Raw genomic sequence first — 19,943 nt, 5'->3', positions numbered from 1 at the left:
CCTGAGGCCCCCCCTCGGAGCTCCCTGCCTCAAGGTGCCTGCACTCCAGGGCTGATGCCCCCTGCCCCCACCCCCTTCTCCTCCCCTCTTTCAGGGCTGCTCATGTTTAGTGCGGGGGAGGCGGGGTGGTAATGAGGCTCTCTCATTTCTAGACCTCACCACAGTCTGAACCATGTTATGCTGTGATGCACAGTACTTTCAGATAATAACTAGAATTATGACTGAACGCTTTACCAGCACACATCAGAATTCCATATAATCTCTAGAATATCTGCATCAGCAGTGACCTGGTTGCTTTAAACGTGCCTTCTTCAGTCTTTCTGTCATTTTAGATACCTATGGTTTCACTCTGATGCCTCTGCAAAAATGCCTCCCCTTCAAGAAGATTTATAAGACAGATTTGCAGAGCAGTGCAAATAATTCTAATGGGAAAACTGATGGCTTCATAAAGCTGTTAACAGAAAGGATGAGTTATAGGGGACTGACTGAACTCGTAGATGTGGTTATAATCTTATGGTTTCTATCTTAAAAAATACTGGTTTAGGTCTGTTTTCCAGGGTAAGGAAAACCTTCCCCTTAAACTGATTAATCGCTGTTTTAATTCGCTTTCAGATTTGTCTGTGCCTTGTGCCTCCCTGCTGCTCTATGTCTTTGTCAGTGTCACTCGATCCATTGCTTATATCTTGTCTAATTTATAAGACTGTGGTCTCTTATAACACCCAGTCTGTAACCAGGCCTCCAACAAAATGTATATGGCTAAAAATGCAACATAAAATCATTGCAGTAGTGTAATTCTATGTATCAGGCTTCCTTGGTGGCTCAGACGGTAAAGAATCTGCCTACAATGCAGGAAACCTGGGTTCCATCCCTGGGTTGGGAAGATTCCCTAGAGAAGGCAATGGCAACGCATTCCAATATTCTTGCCTGGAGAATTCCATGAGCAGAGGAGCCTGGTGGGCTATAGTTTATGAGGTTGCAAAGAGTCGGACATGACTGAGTGACATACACACAGTCTGAACACACCACAATCCAGACACCTCCTCCAGAGAGCTCTCCTGTGTGGGTCAGGATGACCCATGGCGCCCCTCCACCCAACTGGGCTCTTCTTATAGAAATCACCCCCTCTGGCCTCTCCGTGTCTCCGACGGTGGCTCAAGCTAACTGCAGAGTCACCTCCTATCCACACAACCCTTTCCTCTGTCCGCCTCTTCCTCTACGGCCAGCCCACCACCCCCAGCTGGCTGGCCCCGGCGGCAGCCTCCTCGTGGCCTCTGGTCTCCTCCCTCTCCCTCGTGCTGTCTCCTATAAGACCCAGATCCCTCTCACGTCCCCCCTGCCCTCAGGTTCAGCCAACTCCTGCTGCTGTTCCAGGCCCGACATGCTCTCAAGCCTCTTACTGCCCAGGGGTCCAGTCACACCAGCTCCTTGTTCCTTGCTGAGCTTTCTTGACCCTTGGTCTTTGCTCAGGCTATCCCCTCTGCCTGGACAGACCTCCTCTTCCACACAGAAACCTCTAAGTTCCTTTCAGTTTCCTTGGAAGACATATCAGTTCCTCTTTCCAGTACTCCCTCCAGCCCAACATAGGGTCCGGCCCATATGAGCATCAGTGAGACAAGTCTGTGCTGAGCTGGGTGAGGCTCAGCTGGTTCCTCCAACGGACAGATAGCCACCAGGCTGGTTACACTCAGCTTTGGGGAGGGAAGAAAGATGATCTGTGTGTTAGCAGAAGAGAGCACAAGGGGTGTGAGAAATTAAAAAACCAGAGAGATCTGGGCTGTGTTACTAGGAGCATAGTGTCTAGAACAAAGGAGGTGACAGTCCTGCTCTGTCAAGGAGTATTCTGAGCACAGATCCTGAGACATTTAAAAAGCAGAGTTAATTCTCAGGAATCTACCTGGAGATGGGTGGGGCTGGGGCAGATGACTAGAGAGGTCAAGGGCATGGTGGTCTCTACTTGGAAGCTCTGATGGGCTCTCCTCGGACCCCCAGGAGCAGGGGTGCTGAAGCAGGGAGCAAGAGAAACTGCAGGGACTGTCTATGCACAGTTGTGTGAGTCACTCAGTCGTGTCCGACTTTTTTGACTCCATGGACTGTAGCCCGCCAGGGTCCTCCGTCTACAGGATTTCCCAGGCAAGAATACTGGAGTGGGTTGCCATGCCCTTCTTCAGGGCACCTTTCTGACCCAGGGATCGAACCCGGGTCTCCTGCACTCCAGGCAGACTCTTTACCATCTGAGCCAACAGGGACGTCAACCCTATGCAGGGTTGGCAGCCTGGAAAGATAGAATGAGCGTCCCATCCTAGGGGGTATAAGCAGGGGCCACATGGTCTGAAAACCTCCCTGAAGCTCCTCCCTGTCCCCTCAACCTGAGCATCTGCACTGCAATTGTGTTCCAGCCATGAACGCCCACCCCAAGGAGATGGTGCCCCTCACGGGCAGAAGAGCCACCATCCCCTTTGTGAACCCTGCCATCCTGCAGGAGAAGAGGCCATCAGAGGTCACCCCCACCAAAAAGAGGTAGGGCCAGTAGGTTTGGGCCTGGGTGCTGCGGTGAGAGGCATGGGAGGGGCCTGATGCCCACTTTCAGGGAGCACTTGCTGGGGGTGGACCTGAGACTCCATTCTCGTCTCATCTGGGTGGCCTGATGCCCAACCAGGTATAAGTAGGGATGTATGTGTGTGTAGCGGGGAGCCTGCATACTCTGGGGCTGAGCTGGAGAGGTCAGTACGACTGGAGGGACTGGGGCACCGAGGCAGAAACATTCAGAAAGGTTTCTGGGGAGGCGGGGAGTTGCTGGAAGTCATCTTGAGACAAGGAGCTGAAAAGTGGGTGGAAATTCCAGGTTGGCAGGGGCCCCTTCCTGGGTACATTTTCCATGTCCACTGGGGGGCTTTCACAGCCACTGGGTGCCCAGCCAGGTAATTCAAGCTCTTCAACTCCACCTGCGTAAAGGGGACACCAGTCCATAGAGTGATGGTTCACTCCACAGAACTTGTTGTCCCTGATAGTGTTTTATTGCCTTGAACTTTGTCTTCCTTGTTATTGTCATTGTCACTCCCCAGGGCCCCTGGGAATGGGGCAGGGCTGGGACAGTTATGACCACTTCCCAGGTGAGGACACGGGGGAGGTGGGAGCAGAGAAAGTACTTCTCTGGGGTCACAGCTGGCCCCTGAACTGACCCCATTGCAGTCCGCCCCGCAATGGGGGAGACCTGGGTTTGATCCTGGGATCAGGAAGATCCCCTGGAGGAGGGCATGGCAACCCACTCCAATATTCTTGCCTGGAGAATGCCATGGGCAGAGGAGCCTGGTGGGCCACAGTCCATGGAGTTGCAGAGTCAGACACGACTGAGTGACTGACACTCTTCCTTTCAACCTGAGTGCCCTCCCTCACCCCAGCTGTGCGTCCCTTGGACCCGAGTGGGCCCTGGTCTGGCTTGGCCCATTTGCCCCACCTCCTTTACCCTGTCCCAGGCCCATCTTAGGCCGAGGTGAGCTTAGTGCTTTCCCTTCTGTTGGTTGAGTGATAATTGCTGAGGTCTTTCGAGCACCAGGCCCAGGGCTGGGCCCAGGCTGGGGAGACTGGGGCATGAGAGAAAGAGCACCCACCTCTGCTCACAGTTTGGATGGTGAGGGGGCCCAGCGAGAACGCGGGGAGTGGCCTGGAGAGAGGGTGTGCTGGGCCTGAGGAGGGGCCGGTTGTTCTGATTCTGTGGGTACTTTGTAGGAGAGCTGCTGTTACTGTGGATGATGGCGGGTAGACAGGAAGGGAAAGAGCATCCCTTTCTCTTGGGGAGGGGCAAGGGCAAGGGCAGGGCTTGGGGAAGGAACCAGTGAGGAGTCCCATGTGGCTAAAGTGCTGGGTAGGTGGGGGAGATGAGCCCCTCTGAGGCTGGGTCTTGGCTGTCAGTTTAGATTGGATACCTTGGGGGCAGTGGGGAGCTATAGAGGACTTTTGTGTGAGAGGGAGGGCATGGCGAGGTTTGCATTGTGGAAATGATACTCTTGGAGAAGGAAATGGCAACCCACTCCAGTATTCTTGCCTAGAGAATCCTGTGGACAGAGGAGCCTGGTAGGCTGCTGTCCATGGGGTTGCACAGAGTCGGACACAACTGAAACGACTTAGCATGCATGCATGCATTGGAGAAGGAAATGGCAACCCACTTCAGTATTCTTGCCTGGAGAATCCCAGGAACAGAGGAGCCTGGTGGGCTGCTGTCTACGGGGTCGCACAGAGTTGGACATGACTGAAACGACTTAGCAGCAGCAGCAATGATACTCTGGGTGATCTTCGTGGATGATGGATCAAAGGGGAGTCTGTTGTGATTGTTGCCCAGGTGATAGGGGGTTAGCCTGGTGGTGAGGCATGGAGAAGCAGGCAGGGATCAAAGAGGTATTAGCATCATGGAGTCTGAAGTATCAACTATGGGAGGGCAGGGAGAAGGAGGACTGAGAGACATTTTCACTTCTGATGGGGGGACCCGGATGGATGACAGGGCTGTCTCTGACATCAGTACTTCAGAGGAGCAGGAGCAAAGCCAGGAGGAAAGAGCCAAGTTCACGTGTGAAATGCTGGCTGAGAGGTACTGGTGGCACACTCGGTGGAAGCTCCAGTCTGGAGCATTAGAGAGAAGACTGGGTGGACGTGGAGGTCAGACAGGTGTCAGAGGCCTGTGGGGGAAGCCTGTTTCTGGAGAGGCTTGCCTGAGTAGGAGCAGAGATACCTGGGTGTTTTTTTCCCCCTCACGGCAAGTGGGATCTTAGTACCCCAATCAGGGATCAAACCCCCATTCCCTGCATTAAGCACAGTCTGAATTCCTGGTCTGCCAGGCAAGTCCTAGAGCAGCGAAATCTTTGCCTTAAGCTTCCTGCCTCCCGTCCCCCTTCCCTCCCCTCTCACTTTCCCAGGGGAGGTTTGGACCTCAGAGAAGGACTGAGGACAGCGTTCTAGGAAGATCCCAGGTTCTTCGTGTAGTCCGGCTGCCCTTCTGGGCCCAGCCTGGTTCATGAACTTAGTTCCAGGCTCAGGTCTGCCCATGACCCCGGCCCAGTCAAGGGCTTGGTGTGAGGTGTGACCTTGGTCTTCCGAATAGGTGATCCCTTCTCCTTCCTAAGGCTTTTTGAGGGCCCTCACGTGCCTACTTCTCCCCAGACCCCAAAGATTTAGGCATCTCCCTCAGAACTGAGTATAGGACTCAGGTTTACAAAGAAAAAAAAATTAAATATTATATATAAGTAAAGATGGCAGCTCTGACTGCTAAGGAAATATGTATTAACGGTGGAATTGGAGGCACCCAAAACTCCAGATCTGAAGGAAATTTTTGGACCTGGAGCTTTTCCTGAAGCATCATGCCCCTCTCTGTGAGAAGCTGCTGGGGTTCCTGTCCCCTGGGCCTTGCCTTGCTCAGGGACGTAGGCACAGGCCAAAGGCTATAGAGGCGCTGGCCCTGAAGCTCAGAGCCCTTGGGCTGTCCATGGGACAAAGTAAGAGAGAGTCCTCCCCAGCCCAGGAGTTGCCTAGGGATCGTTCTCTGCCTTCAGAGGAATAGAAGTGCAGGAGAAAAGATGCAGGGCTGTCTGCCTACCTGTGTTAACAACACGTGGCTGGTGGCTCCTTTTGGGCTGGGTCAAAGATAGGAGTAAACAAAGGGCAGCTGCTGTGGGTCAGGAGCCAGGACGTCACCTGGCCAAGATCTTGACGTCTGCTCACGCTGGCGGATGAGATATGGCACGTACAGCGGCAAGCAGGGCAGGTGTGGGACAGGCCGTCCCAGGAGTTAGCTCCTGACCCACAACTGGGTCCTTTGTAGCTCAACTCTCATTACCCTTCTTCCCAGACACTGAAGATCTCCTTTCTCAGTCACAGCCTTCATCTTCCTGTTGAGGGAAGCAACCTCCCACAGTTTACAGTTCAAGGTTGTGTTGGTCTGTTTCCTTATTGGTCTCTCCATCTGTCCACCTGTTTATCCAGCCAAGTATTCATTCCTCATCCATCCATCCATCCATTCATCCTTCCCACTCTCCATCATCTACCTACCTATTCAGCCATCCACTCATCTGTGCAACCAGTCATTCTTTTATCAACTCATTTATCTTGCACCTATCCATCCTTACACTCATCCATTATTAGGTCTTCTGAGTATCACGATCAGGGTTGGGTTCTAGAGACTTAGGATGCTGCAATTGTAGTTCCCGCCACGGAAGAACTTACAGCCGAAAGACAGTGTGTTGTTGTCTAGAGCAAGGAAAGCAATGGCTTCACTGTGCTATAACCTGGTCTCTTCTTACCAACCTACTGGAACAGGAGCGTTGCAAGGGGAGGCATTTTTGTCCACTTGTTCACCACAGTGTTCCCAGCTCCTGAAATAGTGCTTGGCAGATTGTACGTGTAAATGTCTGCTAGTAAATGCACTACTGAGCCCAGAGAGGTAGGGTGGAATAGAGGAAGGGCAGGGGCTGGACCAACTGGGGAAAGAGCTGCCGGTGTGAGAGTCGTCCGGCTCTGCCTGGAGACAGTCAGCACATCTCAGCCGGGATGTTTTGGGGCTGAGCTGCTATCAGATGTGTCTGTAGTTGCTGGGTCAGAGCTGCCATAGTGGCATGGGGACAACTTTGGGGTGACAGTTTGGGGGACTGCAGGGGTGCAGAGGAAGGCGACCGATTGCAGAGGGTGGTCTCTGATGCCCATTTCAGCTGGACGGTCTGAAATAAGGAGACAGCTCTGGAGCAGCGCTGCTCCTGAGTCCAGGCCTTAGGGAGCATCTAGCCCAGTCTCTCTAGGTGAGGACAATTGACCCAGAGAAAGTGAGTGGGGTCACACTGGGGCCACACAACAGGAGAGGCAGAGGCAGCCTAGAACCCTGGCCTTAGGCTCTCAACCAGGGGTTTGCTCCTCTCTTTTGGAAGAATGATTTGATTCTAAGTCAACTCAGAAGGTTCCTTTTGATGGGCAGGAGACAGGAAGGGGGGCCAATGTATCAGTGAGCCCTGCCCTCACCTCGCTTATGCCTCATTTCTGGACTAGCTCTGAGCCTTCCAGGCTTGTCTGGGCCTGACCGGGAGTGACCACTCAGCGAGGTGGGCACCCTTGGCAGCAGGGCTGTAGGACACACAGGTGAACAAGCCCTGCCCCAGCTCTAATGGGCTTGTTTGGGTGTCCTGCCAGTGCACACTTCTTCCTGGAGATAGAAGGGTTCGAGCCCAACCCCACGGTTGCCAAGACCTCTCCCCCCATCTTCTCTAAGCCCATGGACTCCAACATCCGGCAATGGTGAGTACTCCAGCCCTTGGCTCCAGCGGGTAGGCAGGGACTTGCCCTGGGCCACACGGCCAGGCCTGGCTGTGGCATGCTGCCATTGTCCATTTAAAAACCTGTCCCTCCCCACTCCCCTCCAGTGTCTCTGGGAACTGTGATGACATGGATTCCCCACAATCTCCTCAGGATGACGTGACAGAGACCCCGTCCAATCCCAACAGTCCCAGGTGAGCCGGGCCCTCCTTCTCCTCCCACTGTGCCCCCAGGCAGTGCTAGAGGGGCAGGCACCAGGACCCTGCAGAAGAGAGAAAGAGGCCGCCACTGCTGAGTGCTGCAACATGTCTGGGCCCATGGCAGAGGCATGTAGGTCATTTTTGGGGGGAAGGGAGGGATATTACATTTTATAAAAGTAATATCCATTCATCATAAAATACCGGAATAACAACATGCAACAGAATGAGAACTTAGTGCAATGCCATATACTTAAACTAAAAATACATGCATGCAACCATCAAACATTAATGCGTGTTTTACAAGAACACACACACAGAGAAGGACTACGCAGCAATGTGTTACTACAGCTGCCTATTTCGAGTGTGGGGAGAGAGATATTTGAATATATTAAAAACATTCAAACAACACAAAATATGAAGGTGCAATTTCTCTTCCTGTGATCTCGTGCTTTTGAGGTCTTCACAGTGAGCAGTTAGGTACGGATCTTTCCTGATCATTACAATGTGGAACCAGAGATACAGTCTGCTAAAACGTGATTGCCTTTGGATTAGAAGGGGAGCAGCGCACGAATCCCCCCCACCCCTTCCACCAGCACTAAGGGAGGGGAGGTCAGGCATTGTGATAGGCACGTGCAGATGTAAATACTGGTGCAGCACCCTGTGGGCAGAGCCTGTGGGCACAGTGGCTCTGTCGGAGGAAGGTGAGACCCTGGGGAGGGGCGGTGCACATGTTGTGAGCTGGAAACATTTTCTGGCCTCAGTGCAAACCTGGCCAAGGAAGAGCAAAGGCGCAAAAAGAAGCGGCTGAAGAAACGCATCTTTACGGCAGTGTCGGAGGGCTGCGTGGAGGAGCTGCTGGAGCTGCTGGGGGAGCTGCAGGAGCTTTGCAAGCGGCGCCACAGCCTGGATGTGCCTGGTCAGTGCCTGCCCCTGCCGTCCACCTCCCTCCCTCTCCCCACCCCTCGCCCTGCCCTCCAGCCTTAAATGCTGGGCTGGCGACTTTGAACCTGATTCGGAGGGCAATGGGGAGCCATGGAAGGGCTTAGATAGGTGGTGGTCGTGGTCTGGCTGCTTGGCAGAGGATGGGGATAAATCTGGAGAAGACCGCTGTTCAGGCAGAGCTGGGACCCCAGCAGCGGGCCTGGGAAATGGAGAACAACTCTTCGTGGACTCAAAGACGTGAGGAGTGAATCCAGGGTGGTGCCACTTGGACTTAGGAGACTTGGTGGCTGGTGGGGCCTGAGCTGTCTTGGGGACCAGGGAAGTAGAGAGTTAAAGGGAGGTGGCTAGCTCTATGTGTAAGCAACCAGGGTGAGGGGTGGTGGGCTTGAGATTTCTGAGATGGACAATGGGAAGTCAGGCAGTGGGTGGGACTGCCCCCTACCAGGGAGATGATGCAGAAGGCCAAGGGCAAAAGGTCTCTGATAAGACTTAGGTAACTCACCCAGGAGGAGGAGGGGCCAGCGAGGGGGCTGGAGAAGGAAGAACTGGACAGGAGAGAGGGAGGGGAGGAGCTTGGGGCAGGGAGCTCAGCAGAGGGCCTGGGCAGGGTCTTGCGGTCTGGGGCTGCAGCCCCCACAATCCAGTCTCCTCTCCTCCGGGCTGGGAGGGCCAAGGGCAGCCGGGGACCCACTGTACTGTGGCTCCATCCTGCCCTCCTGCCTGCAGACTTCCTCATGCACAAGCTGACAGCCTCGGACACGGGGAAGACCTGCCTGATGAAGGCCTTGTTAAACATCAACCCCAGCACCAAGGAGATCGTGCGGATCCTTCTTGCCTTTGCTGAGGAAAATGACATCCTAGACAGGTTCATCAATGCCGAGTACACGGAGGAGGCCTATGAAGGTACTTGCCTGTGGGGCAGAGGGGTGGGGGGGAATCATGTCACACACAAGCACTGCTGTCTCTGAAGCCCAAAGCACTTAACATGGTGCCCAGCACCTTCCTTCATTCTACAAACACTCTGGACCACTGACCATGTGCCAGGCAGTGCTTTTGGCCCCAGAGCACAGGACTGAACAAGACCAGATGAAGCTTCTTGGCTCTAAATAAGGTAATTTAAAAACCGATGGAAATCACTATGAAAAGGAAAGTTAAAAAAAAAAAAAACAGAAAAGATAATGTCATCAAAAGTGATTGGTCATGGGCAACTTTAGTGTGGGTGGTCAGAGAGCACCCGAAGCCAGCATGATAAGGCTCCAGGACAAAGCAAGAGCAGAAGCCCAAGATAGGACTGAGCTTGACGCAGCTGAGTGATGGCAAGAAGGCTGGAGATGAGGCTAGGGAACTGGACAGGGCTAACACATGGCAACTGGTAGTATTGTCATCATCGTAATTTTTTCAGAAAAACATGTCATAGGCACCATGTCTAAAATATAAGACACTCCATTTAAAAAAGTATTTATTTTTATTGTTCCTGGTCTTAGTTGCAGCACATGGGAAATTTAGTTGTGGCATGTGAGATCTTTAGCTGTGGTCTATGTGGGATCTAGTTCCCCCACCAAGGATTGAACCCAGGCCCCCCTGCACTGGGAGCATAAAATCTTAGCCACTGGACTACTAGGGAAGTCAAATTGTCATTATCATTATTACAGCCCCATGTGGGTCTTGGTTTTATGGCTTCTCTCTGAGGTGGGCTGGAGAGGGGACAATGAGACCAAACTTGAGATGTTTCCTGCTCAGGAAATCCATTGTGGATTATCAGTAAGGTGTGTCTTTGATTTTTTGGAGTCAACAAACATCCTGTTAGGATCTTATGATATGCTTGTGACACAAATGACTGGCCCAAGAATAACTTGATGTCATTTTGCTGATATGTCATGGGTGCTAAACATGTCAGCTTTTTGCAGGTGGGAATCTGGCTTGGGAATTTAACTTTTGTCATGGGATAAAGTAATTTTATTTATGTGTATCTATTTATGTATATATATATTATTACTATTATTGGTTTCTGCCAGTCTGGTGGGTGAAAAGTGTTAAATCATTAAGTTCAAAATTTCCTCTTCCTGATTACCACTGATTCCAAATATCTTTCATTTTCTGTATTGGCTGTGTGTGTTTTCTTCCCTGCGAGGTACTTGTTAATAATCTTTTCTCCATTTTCTTTTAGGCTGCTTGTTTTTTTATTGATTTGTAGCAGCTCTTAATCCATTATGGACTCTTAAAAACGCATTGTCTCTTTTATACATCTCAAATATTTCCTCCAGTCTATCACTTGTTTCACTTTCTATAAGATGTCTTTTGAAACACAGAAATGTGTTTAATTTTTATGTAAGCAAATATATCAGTTTTTTTCTTTATGGTTTCTGCATTTTGGATTTTGCTTAAGAAGGTTTTCCCTGAAAAAAGTCACAATATTGTAAAAAAGTAATTATCCTCCAATTAAAATAAATAATTAAAAGTTTAGTTTACAAACAATTCACCAGTTTTTAAAAACTCTTAGTTTTTTTAATCCACCAGGCTTAATTTTTATGTATGGCATGATTACAGCTCTTTGGAAAATGCTATTTCTGGTAGAAAGTTCTGAGACCTCCCTACCCCCCAGGCTTCCAGTCCCCTCTGTCTGGAGGTTCTCTGCTGCTGCTGCTGCTAAGTCGCTTCAGTCATATCCAACTCTGTGCGACCCCAAAGATGGCAGCCCAACAGGCTCCCCCATCCCTGGGATTCTCCAGGCAAGAACACTGGAGAGTGGGTTGCCATTGCCTTCTCCAGTGTATGAAGGTGAAAAGTGAAAGTGAAGTCACTCAGTCGTGTCAGACTCTTAGCGACCCCATGGACTGCAGCCTACCAGGCTCCTTGCCCACGGGATTTTCCAGGCAAGAGGACTGGAGTGGGGTGGAGTTTCTCTAGGCTCCACCAACAGGGTCAATGTCCCCCTGCCCCCTCCCTGCTTCTTCTCCCCTATTCTCTCTCTTAGTCATCAGGGCACTGTGCACCCAGCACCCAGGCTAGATGCCTGGATCTGGCCTGAGGCACGCCTCCTCCAAACCCCACAGACCATCCTGAGGACTCTTCCTCCTAAGGATCTTTGGCGCCCTGGATGGACAGCTCTTCACATGTCTGGGCTCCTTTTAACACATCTTCCAATTTTGCAGCCAGAGTGATCTGAAACACATATGTACAAAACCCCAAACTTTGATCATGTCACTTCCCTGCTTCAGTGCCTTTACGCCTTCCTGTAGCCTTTAAGATAAAGTTCTAACTTCTTTTTAAAAAAAATATGTAATATTTACTTATTTGACTGTCCCAGGTCTTAGTTGTAGCATTTGGGATCTAGTCCCCTGACCAGGGGTTAAACCCAGGCCCCCTGCACTGATAGCATGGAGTCGGCCACCAGACCACTGGTTAAGTCCCTGAAGTTCTAACCTCTTATCCTGAGTTAGGAGGCTTTGAGTTGGCCCCACCCAGCCTGGCTACACTTTCCTGATCCCAGCTGAGAGGCCACTTCTGGGAAGCACCCCAGTCCTCCAGGTTGTGTTAAGAGCACCTCTGGGTACCACAGCCCCCATCGTAGCACTAAATTTTCAGGGAGACTGTGAGCTTCCAGAGGACAAGAATTAAAGCTATAGCCCTGTGCCGTTGTGTCCCCAGTGGAGCACAGAACAGATGCTCCAAGGATAATCCTTGCTTCCAGGCAAGAGTGAATGAAGCGAAGAATGAAGCTGGGACTCTTGGTAGCTGGGCGACGCCGACCAGACAGGCAGCTAGTATTTCTCCATGGTCCATGGAGGGTACAGAAGCTAGAGAGGGGAACGCCAGAGAGGGTGTGGTACCCCGGGTCCCAGCCGCTGAGCGCCCCTCACCCACCCGGTCGGGTCCACAGGGCAGACGGCGCTCAACATCGCCATCGAGCGGCGGCAAGGAGATATCACCGCGGTGCTCATCGCGGCTGGGGCGGACGTCAACGCCCACGCCAAGGGGGTCTTCTTCAACCCCAAGTACCAGCACGAAGGCTTCTACTTCGGTGGGTGCGCCCCCGCCCAGGTTGGGGTCCAGGGTCTTGGGTCCGGGGTCCGGGGTCCGGGGTCCGGAGGGGGCGGAGGGTGGGGCTCGGCTCCTTCCCTGAGAAAGGCGCTAGCAGACTGAGGGCTGGAGACCCCACTGCCAGCCTCTGCCTGCTGGGTTTTGTGGGAGAACCCTGGAGGACAGAGCTGTGACCAGGGAGGCGGCAGGGGCTGATGTATCCAAATAGGACCACCAAGCTGGACCAGGGAGGAAGCAGCGGAGTCGTGGGGAAGATGGGGGAGCCTGCATTCCAGAAGTGTCCCCTGGGGGTCTTAGAGGGGACATAGGCATTCACCCGAGCAGCCCTCTGCAGGGAACCAGGACCGGGAGGGAGGGCAAGGAGAGAAGCCAGTTTAAACCCTAGTTGATGGGAGAGGAGACAGGTTCTGAGAAGGGAAATAGCTTGTCCCAGTGTAGCAAGGAGCTAATGTAGGCGTTCAGGCTACCAGGTCTGGCCTCTGTTCCCTGTATCTAGTGCCTCTCAGGACTGCAACAAGGAGGAAAAAGTGAGAAGATGAAAATTCCCTGGCTGACACTCTAGGGAGTCCAAAAACAATTGGGGTTAGGCTGTGTTGTGTTAAGCTGTTCAGTTGTGTTCAACCCTCTGCGACCCATGGACTGTAGCCCGCCAGGCTCCTCTGTCCATGGAATTCTCTAGGCAAAAATACTGGCGTGAGTAGCCATTCCCTTCTCCAAGGGCTCTTCCCAGCCCAGGGATGGAACCTGGGTCTCCGGCATTGCAGGCAGATTCTCTACCATCTGGGCCATCAAGGAAGCCTTATCCCAGATGAAAAATAAAAAATTTAATATATGTAATTTAGATACAATGAAGTTACTCATTTTAATGTAGAGTCCTGTTCATTTCCACAAACGCATACAGTTGTGTAACCACCGCTGTGATCAGGACAGGGAACAAAGAGCTTCATCCCACCAAAAAATTTCCAAGCACAACTTTGTAGTTAACTCCTCTTCCTAGAAGGCCCTGATTGATCGCCATGGATCTGGTTTTCTCTTCTGGTTGTTTTTTGTTATTATTACTGTTTTTAACCTGCAGGACTAGTTAGCCTATAGGACTAGATGGGTCTGGGCAGCCTCTGGTCAGACCTGGCTAGGAAACCTTTGTCAGGTGGGATGAGGAGAGGAGACAGGATGGAGACTGGCAGGGAAACAGCATGAGACCCAATGTCCAGCCCTGATTCTGTCCCCCGCTTTGCTGTGTCACCATCTGTGAGTCACTTGCCTTCTCTTTTCTCAATAAACATTTGTCATTTACTACCAGGCGTTGTTCTAGGTATTTGAAATGTGTCTGTGAACAGAACCAAGACTCTACCCTCATGGAACTTCCATTCTAGATGGAAGAGAGACCATCAATAATAAACATGATAACTAAGAATATTATGTAGTAGGTTAGAAAATAATAAGTGCTGTTGACAAAAAAAGTAAAGCAAGGGGAGGGCTTCCCAGGTGGCTCAGTGGTAAAGAATCCACCTGCCAATGCAGGAGATGCAGGTTCAATCCCTGGAGAAGACCCCCTGGAGGAGGACATGGCAACCCACTCCAGTATTCTTGCCTGGAGAATCCTATGGACAGAGGAGCCTGGCGGGCTACAGTCCATGCAGTCTAGAAGAGTCGGACACGACTGAGCACAGCATAGCAAAGCAAGGCAAGGGAAGGCGATCAGGAGTCCCGGGGCAGGAAGGCAGTGGGTTTCAGTTTTAAACAGGGCAGTTAGGGTGATTCGTTGAACAGGTGATGTTTGAGCAAAGACTCAGAGGTAGTGAGGGAGGAAGTGATTCAGCAGAAGGAAGAGCACACCTGGCAGAGGGAACAGAATGTGCAAAGGCCCTGAGGTAGAAAAACACCTGTGTGTGCTGGGGAGGGGGGTGGGGAAAGGAAGAGGCCTTTGTGGCTGGAGGGGAGTGAGTAGGGAGGGAGTGGAGGAGATGAGGTCAGAAGAGCCTTGTAAGCTGTTGTTGGAACCTGAGCTTTTGTTCTGGGTGAGGTGAGCCTTTTGTGTTAACGGGAGCACTCTGGCTGCTGTGCTGAGGATAGGGTTGGAGGGCCCGGGTGGTAGCAGGGAGACCCATTAGGAGGTTGAAGCAATGATCCAACGTCAGTCTCCCACTCCCACTGAGATGGTCAGGAGAAGCCCCAGTCCTAGACCTTGGTGATCAAAGGTCTGGATCTTAGATCTTGACTAGGATCCAAGTCAAGCTCTGGCCAGGGAGAGAACCGAGCCCCTGTGCCCCCCTCCCCTAGGCGAGACACCCCTGGCCCTGGCAGCCTGTACCAACCAGCCCGAGATCGTGCAGATGCTGATGGAGAATGAGCAGACGGACATCACCTCGCAGGACTCGCGGGGAAACAACATCCTCCACGCCCTGGTGACCGTGGCCGAGGACTTCAAGACGCAGAACGACTTCGTCAAGCGCATGTATGACATGATCCTGCTGAGGAGCGGCACCTGGGAGCTGGAGACCACGCGCAACAACGACAGCCTCACGCCCCTGCAGCTGGCCGCCAAGATGGGCAAGGCCGAGGTGGGCGAGGTGGGGGCAGGCGGGAGGGCACCAGGTGCGCCCCCGTGGGGGCTCTTCTGAGTGGCTAAGCACAGAGAGCCTTGGCCAGGCAGCTCGTGGGCCCACCCTCAGGACTTCAGGCCCTGACACTCTGGGTTTCTGTCTCCTGTCCTGGGACCCTGTCGCCTGGGCCAGGGTGGAGGAGCCTTAGGGCTGCAGTGATGTAAGCTCTGTGGCTGAGGATTCCTGGGTGGCGAGGCACTCACGCGGAGGCTGAGTGTCTGACCCTCGGAGCCTTCAGCCTCTTGTGAGGACAGGAGGCCCAGAATGTCTGCTCTGGATACAGAGCCAACGTGCTGCTGCCCCCGGACTCTGGGGAGACCCCAGCCTGTCTGTCAGGTTGAAACATGGAGCCAAGTCCCCAGCGGAGGAGGCGGTGGCTGGTGGCCATTTGCACCCTTGAGATGAGGGCCAGGGAACTCAGATTAACTGGGAGCCTTGGTGAAGACTCAGCTGGGGAGGGCTTTCGTCTCTCCAAGTTGCTGGAGCCGTGGCTTGGTCCGATTTCAAGGGTAGGACTCAGGTTGGGGCTGGGGTCACAGCAGAGCCTCTTCTGCCTTCACATCTTGAGCCCTGGGAGGGGATCAAGGCTCTGGGGAGGCTGCAAGGGGGTGCTGCATGGGGGTGGGGCTGTGGTGGGGGAGAGGCTGCTGAGCAGCCCTGGTGGCACAGCTGTGCCAGCCTCAGGGCCGCTGCTGAGGGAGGCACTGCCCCGAGGGCCTTGGGTTCCATCCCAGTGCTCAGGGCTGGTGCCCACAAGGGACCTTTTCATTCTCTGCGGGAGGAGAGGGGAGGAAGAACAGTTTGGATAAAGGAGCAATTGTGTGTATGCCTGCCTCCCCAGTCTCCTGCCCACCCCAAGAACACAGTTTTCCTGGGGGCTTTGAGGAGGGTCAGATTGTGGTTGCCAAGTTGGAACTTTCTCCAAGGACCACTGTGGCATATGAAGTCCCTGGGGAGCCCAAGATGAAGCTTCCTGCATGCAGCCTGGCTTCATGACCCCCTGGTTCCCTGAAGGAAAATATGCCCTCCCCGTACCCCAAACACTCCTGTCAGTCTTGGGGAGTCCCCCGCACCCTTCCCACTCCCCTTCTCTCCTTCACTCACTGTTCTTTGGATGTCTTTCTGGATGCTGCTCAAGTTGGTCACTGCTGGGAATAGAGATGCTTAGGACATGCTTAGGACACAGTCCCTGTCCTTGGATTCTTCTAGGCTGGGGTGCAGGAAGGGGAGACGTGCCCTGTCCCCAGAAGCTCCCTGCCTGGTCTGTAGTGACTAGGCTCTTGTGTGAGATGACGTGGGAATCCCATTGGGTCACATGAGATCAGGGCCCTGACGTTGTATTCCCCATCAGGACTCTCTTCCTGGGCCTTGGGTTGGTGCCCCAGGAAGTCCTGCCACATCTTGTGGTCCCCAGGGCTTGCTTTGGGGAACTAGTAAACTCTCCATCTCCCTTGCACTTTGGGACCACCCAGGAAGCTTTACAACATGCAGATGACTGGGTGTCCCCATCCTCAGAGATCTGGATTGAATTAGTCAGTGGTGTGGGAATTTTAAATTGACCTAGTAACTCTAACATTCAGCAGAGAGCGAGGCTAGCTGACCTAGGTTTCACGAATCTCTCCGAAAAAGCCTGGTGGCTTCTGGTGTGTTAGTTGCTCAGTCATATCTGACTCTGCAACCCTGTGGACTGTAGCCCACCAGGCTCTCTGTCCATGGAATTCTCCAGGCAAGAATACTGGTGTGGGTAGCCATACCCTTCTTTGGGGGATCTTCCTGACCCAGGGATCGAACCTCCTGGGTTGCAGGCAGATTCTTTTACTGTCTGAACCACCAGGGAAGCCCTGGCGCGTCTTAATTTTTCAAAAAAAATTTAATTTTTTAACCTTCTTTTGACTGCGCCATGCGGCATGTGGGATCTTAGTTCCCTGACCAGGGATCAAACCCATGCCCCTGTGTTGGAAGCTCAGAATCTTAAACACTAGATTGCCCAGGAATTCCCAAGGCTAGTGTCTTGCACCATTCCCTGACTGGCCAGGGCAGTGAGCCTCAACTGGCAGGGTCTTGACTGAGAATGGGATGTGAAAGCTGGAGAAACTTCTAACTCAAGCTCAGGTCAAACAGAAATTACTTCTCAAAATGGTCAGTTCCTAGATTCTTCCCTGAACAGACTCCCCAGCCAGTGGAAGGATCTGTGAGCTGATTGTGCAGCTCTCTGAAGTGTGCAGAGGGCCTTCACCCCTTTGTCTCTGGCATTCACAGTCTCTGGTGCAACGCGCAGGTCAGCAAGCTTTGTGCTCATTCCACAGATAAAGCGGGGCCCAGGGGTCACAGCAGCAGGCGCTCGGCCAGGCTCTCGTGGGAGACCCTTCCCAGGCCCTGTCTGTTGTGGGGGTGGAGGGCCAAGCTGTGCTGGCCCCGGGCCCTGTCCACTGGCTGACGGTTGTTCCTCTTCCTGTTCCCAGATCCTGAAGTACATCCTCAGCCGTGAGATCAAGGACAAGCGGCTTCGGAGCCTGTCCAGGAAGTTCACCGACTGGGCGTACGGGCCCGTGTCATCCTCGCTGTACGACCTCACCAACGTGGACACCACGACCGACAACTCGGTGCTGGAGATCATCGTCTACAACACCAACATCGACGTGGGTCTCCTGGCTGGGCTGGGGGAAGACAGGAGGCAGCAGGCTGGGAGTCAGGCCAGGGGCCCTGGGAGACCCCATTCTACTTGCTGGATGTGTCTGCTGCCCCCATTCCTTAGCCTCAGCGGGTGGGGCAGGTGCTGGGGACACCTGTTCGCAGCTGACCCTGTGGAGGGGTTCCTGGCCCCGTTATCCTGGGAAGGGTGGGGATGGGGGTGTAGATCTTCTCCATCTTGTTTTTCCCCAACTCCTCTTACTGGTTCCTTATGGCTGAGCTTAGAATCCCCTCTTCCCCAAACCTGGCCTCAAATGGGGGTCAGGGAGTGTGCAGTTGGAGCAATCAGGGAGGTCTTTCTGGAGGAGGCGAGGCGGGGAGGTCAGTGAAGCTGAAGGAGAAAAGGAAGGATCAGCAGTGAGAAGTTTTTGGCTCTTGGGGGAACAAAGGCAACACATCTTTTATATTTTACCAAGACTCGTGCCTCCCAGAGCCTGCCTTGCTTGGGGTCTCCCTGGCCTCTCACAGCAGCCTGACTGGTAGGGCAGGGATTGCAATCAGTTTTATGGAAGAGGACAATGAGGCCCAGAAAGGGTCAAGGGTTTTCCAAGGGCCACACAGTGAAGGGGGGCCCAGGAGGGGCCAGAACCCCAGTCGTGGCCCTGGCCCCACTTCTAGCCCTCACTCCCCACCGTGCATCAGATCCTCTTGCCAAAAGCACCAGGCTCCTGTGGCGTTTGGCTATGTCTGGTTGCACTGGGGCCTCAGGAGCTGGAAATTACCCTCCCAACATTTCCAGCCAAACCAGTTCATTGGCCCCTTCTGCCGGGGCACTGCTGACTCAGAGTTCCCTTTGAAATGAGGGCCCTTTGAAAATGGTCCCTCCCTCCCTCTCATCTCCATGGTGACCGGTGCTGTTCTCTCCCCAGAACCGGCATGAGATGTTGACCCTGGAGCCCCTGCACACGCTGCTGCATATGAAGTGGAAGAAGTTCGCCAAGTACATGTTCTTCCTGTCCTTCTGCTTCTATTTCTTCTACAACATCACCCTGACCCTCGTCTCTTACTACCGCCCCCGGGAGGAGGAGGTACGTTGGGCCCCTTGAAGTGGGGGATGAGGTGGTTAGAGCTGCAGGAGATGGGATCCACCCCACGTGCATATGGGGAAACTGAGGCCCAGAGAAGCCAAGAGACTTGCGTGGGGTCCCCCGATTGTCACGCTTTACAGTGTCTTGGACACGGAATATGTCTCCAGCCTTGAGTGGAGCTCAACCCCAGGTGTTTAGTCCCAGGCGGACCCCTGCTGAGGGAGGCTCAGGGAATTAGGAGCCCCAGGCCCTGCCCAGGCTCCAGGTCTCGATCTGGAGCTGTTTGGGTGTTTCGGCTGTGGGAGGAAATGCGAGGAGGTGGAGGCCACTTGGAGAAGCTTTCCCACCAATCTGGAACTCAGTTTCCTGTCCAGTCACGTGAGACACAGAGTCTGGGCTTTGGCTGTGTGGTGGGGCCCCGTGAGTGTCTGGATACAGATGGGACAGACAAGTGCCAAGAGGGAGGAGGAAGTTGTTAGCATGGATTGAATCATGCCTCTCGCTGTAGAATTCTGGGTTCCCCCTGTGGGTGGGGTAGGCAGGGGCCGGGGGCTGCCCTTCCTGCACTGGCCCTTACAGAGAACGGGCTTCAAGCTGGCCTCTGGTCCAGCTTGAGGGCCCGGCATGCATACATGCATGGTCGCCCCAGAGGGGGCGCTACTCCTGCCTTCCTCACTCCGCACCCTGCACCTATCCATTCCTCTCCCTTCCTCCATAGGCCCTGCCTCACCCCTTGGCCCTTACGCACAAGATGGGGTGGCTGCAGCTCTTAGGAAGGATGTTTGTGCTCATCTGGGCCATGTTCATTTCTGTGAAAGAGGTGAGTGGGTCACTGAGCCCTCCTGGTCTGGCCTGAGACGCAGGCAGCAGGGCAGCAAGCTCTGTCTGCTACTACTGCTGGGGGACTGTGGGGACTCATTTCCTCTTTAATTTTAGACTTACATAAATAAGCAGGCTTATCCTTCCTACTTCATGTATCCATCCCTCCATCCCTCTGTCCATCTCTCTGCCATTTATCTGCACTCCCAGCCACTCAGTGTCCCTCCCATCTTCCCCTCCCTCCATCCATCCACCCAATCACCTGCCATCTCTCATCCACCCAGCTGCTCACCCATCCGTTCAGACACCCACCTATTGCCCTTCCGTCCTTC

The 19,943-nt window shown here is 53.4% G+C and overlaps 1 protein-coding gene across 1 annotated transcript in view; it reads left to right on the top strand.

Moving 5' to 3' along the window:
- Positions 1-19,943, top strand: part of TRPV3 (transient receptor potential cation channel subfamily V member 3) — a 30,046-nt gene that overhangs the window by 942 nt on the left and 9,161 nt on the right. Inside the window, exons 2-11 of the mRNA XM_052658011.1 lie at positions 2,397-2,517; positions 7,165-7,269; positions 7,395-7,481; positions 8,249-8,403; positions 9,156-9,332; positions 12,310-12,450; positions 14,751-15,031; positions 17,536-17,712; positions 18,634-18,792; positions 19,511-19,612. Of these exons, the coding sequence (XP_052513971.1) occupies positions 2,397-2,517; positions 7,165-7,269; positions 7,395-7,481; positions 8,249-8,403; positions 9,156-9,332; positions 12,310-12,450; positions 14,751-15,031; positions 17,536-17,712; positions 18,634-18,792; positions 19,511-19,612 (1,505 nt within the window). The remainder of the gene's footprint in view (positions 1-2,396; positions 2,518-7,164; positions 7,270-7,394; positions 7,482-8,248; positions 8,404-9,155; positions 9,333-12,309; positions 12,451-14,750; positions 15,032-17,535; positions 17,713-18,633; positions 18,793-19,510; positions 19,613-19,943) is intronic.

This window comes from Budorcas taxicolor, chromosome 19 (assembly GCF_023091745.1).
Source record: "Budorcas taxicolor isolate Tak-1 chromosome 19, Takin1.1, whole genome shotgun sequence".
In the NCBI taxonomy this organism is placed as follows: Eukaryota; Metazoa; Chordata; class Mammalia; order Artiodactyla; family Bovidae; genus Budorcas; species Budorcas taxicolor.
Note: the sequence above shows the minus strand (reverse complement) of the source record. Positions and strands in the feature narration are given on the sequence as shown.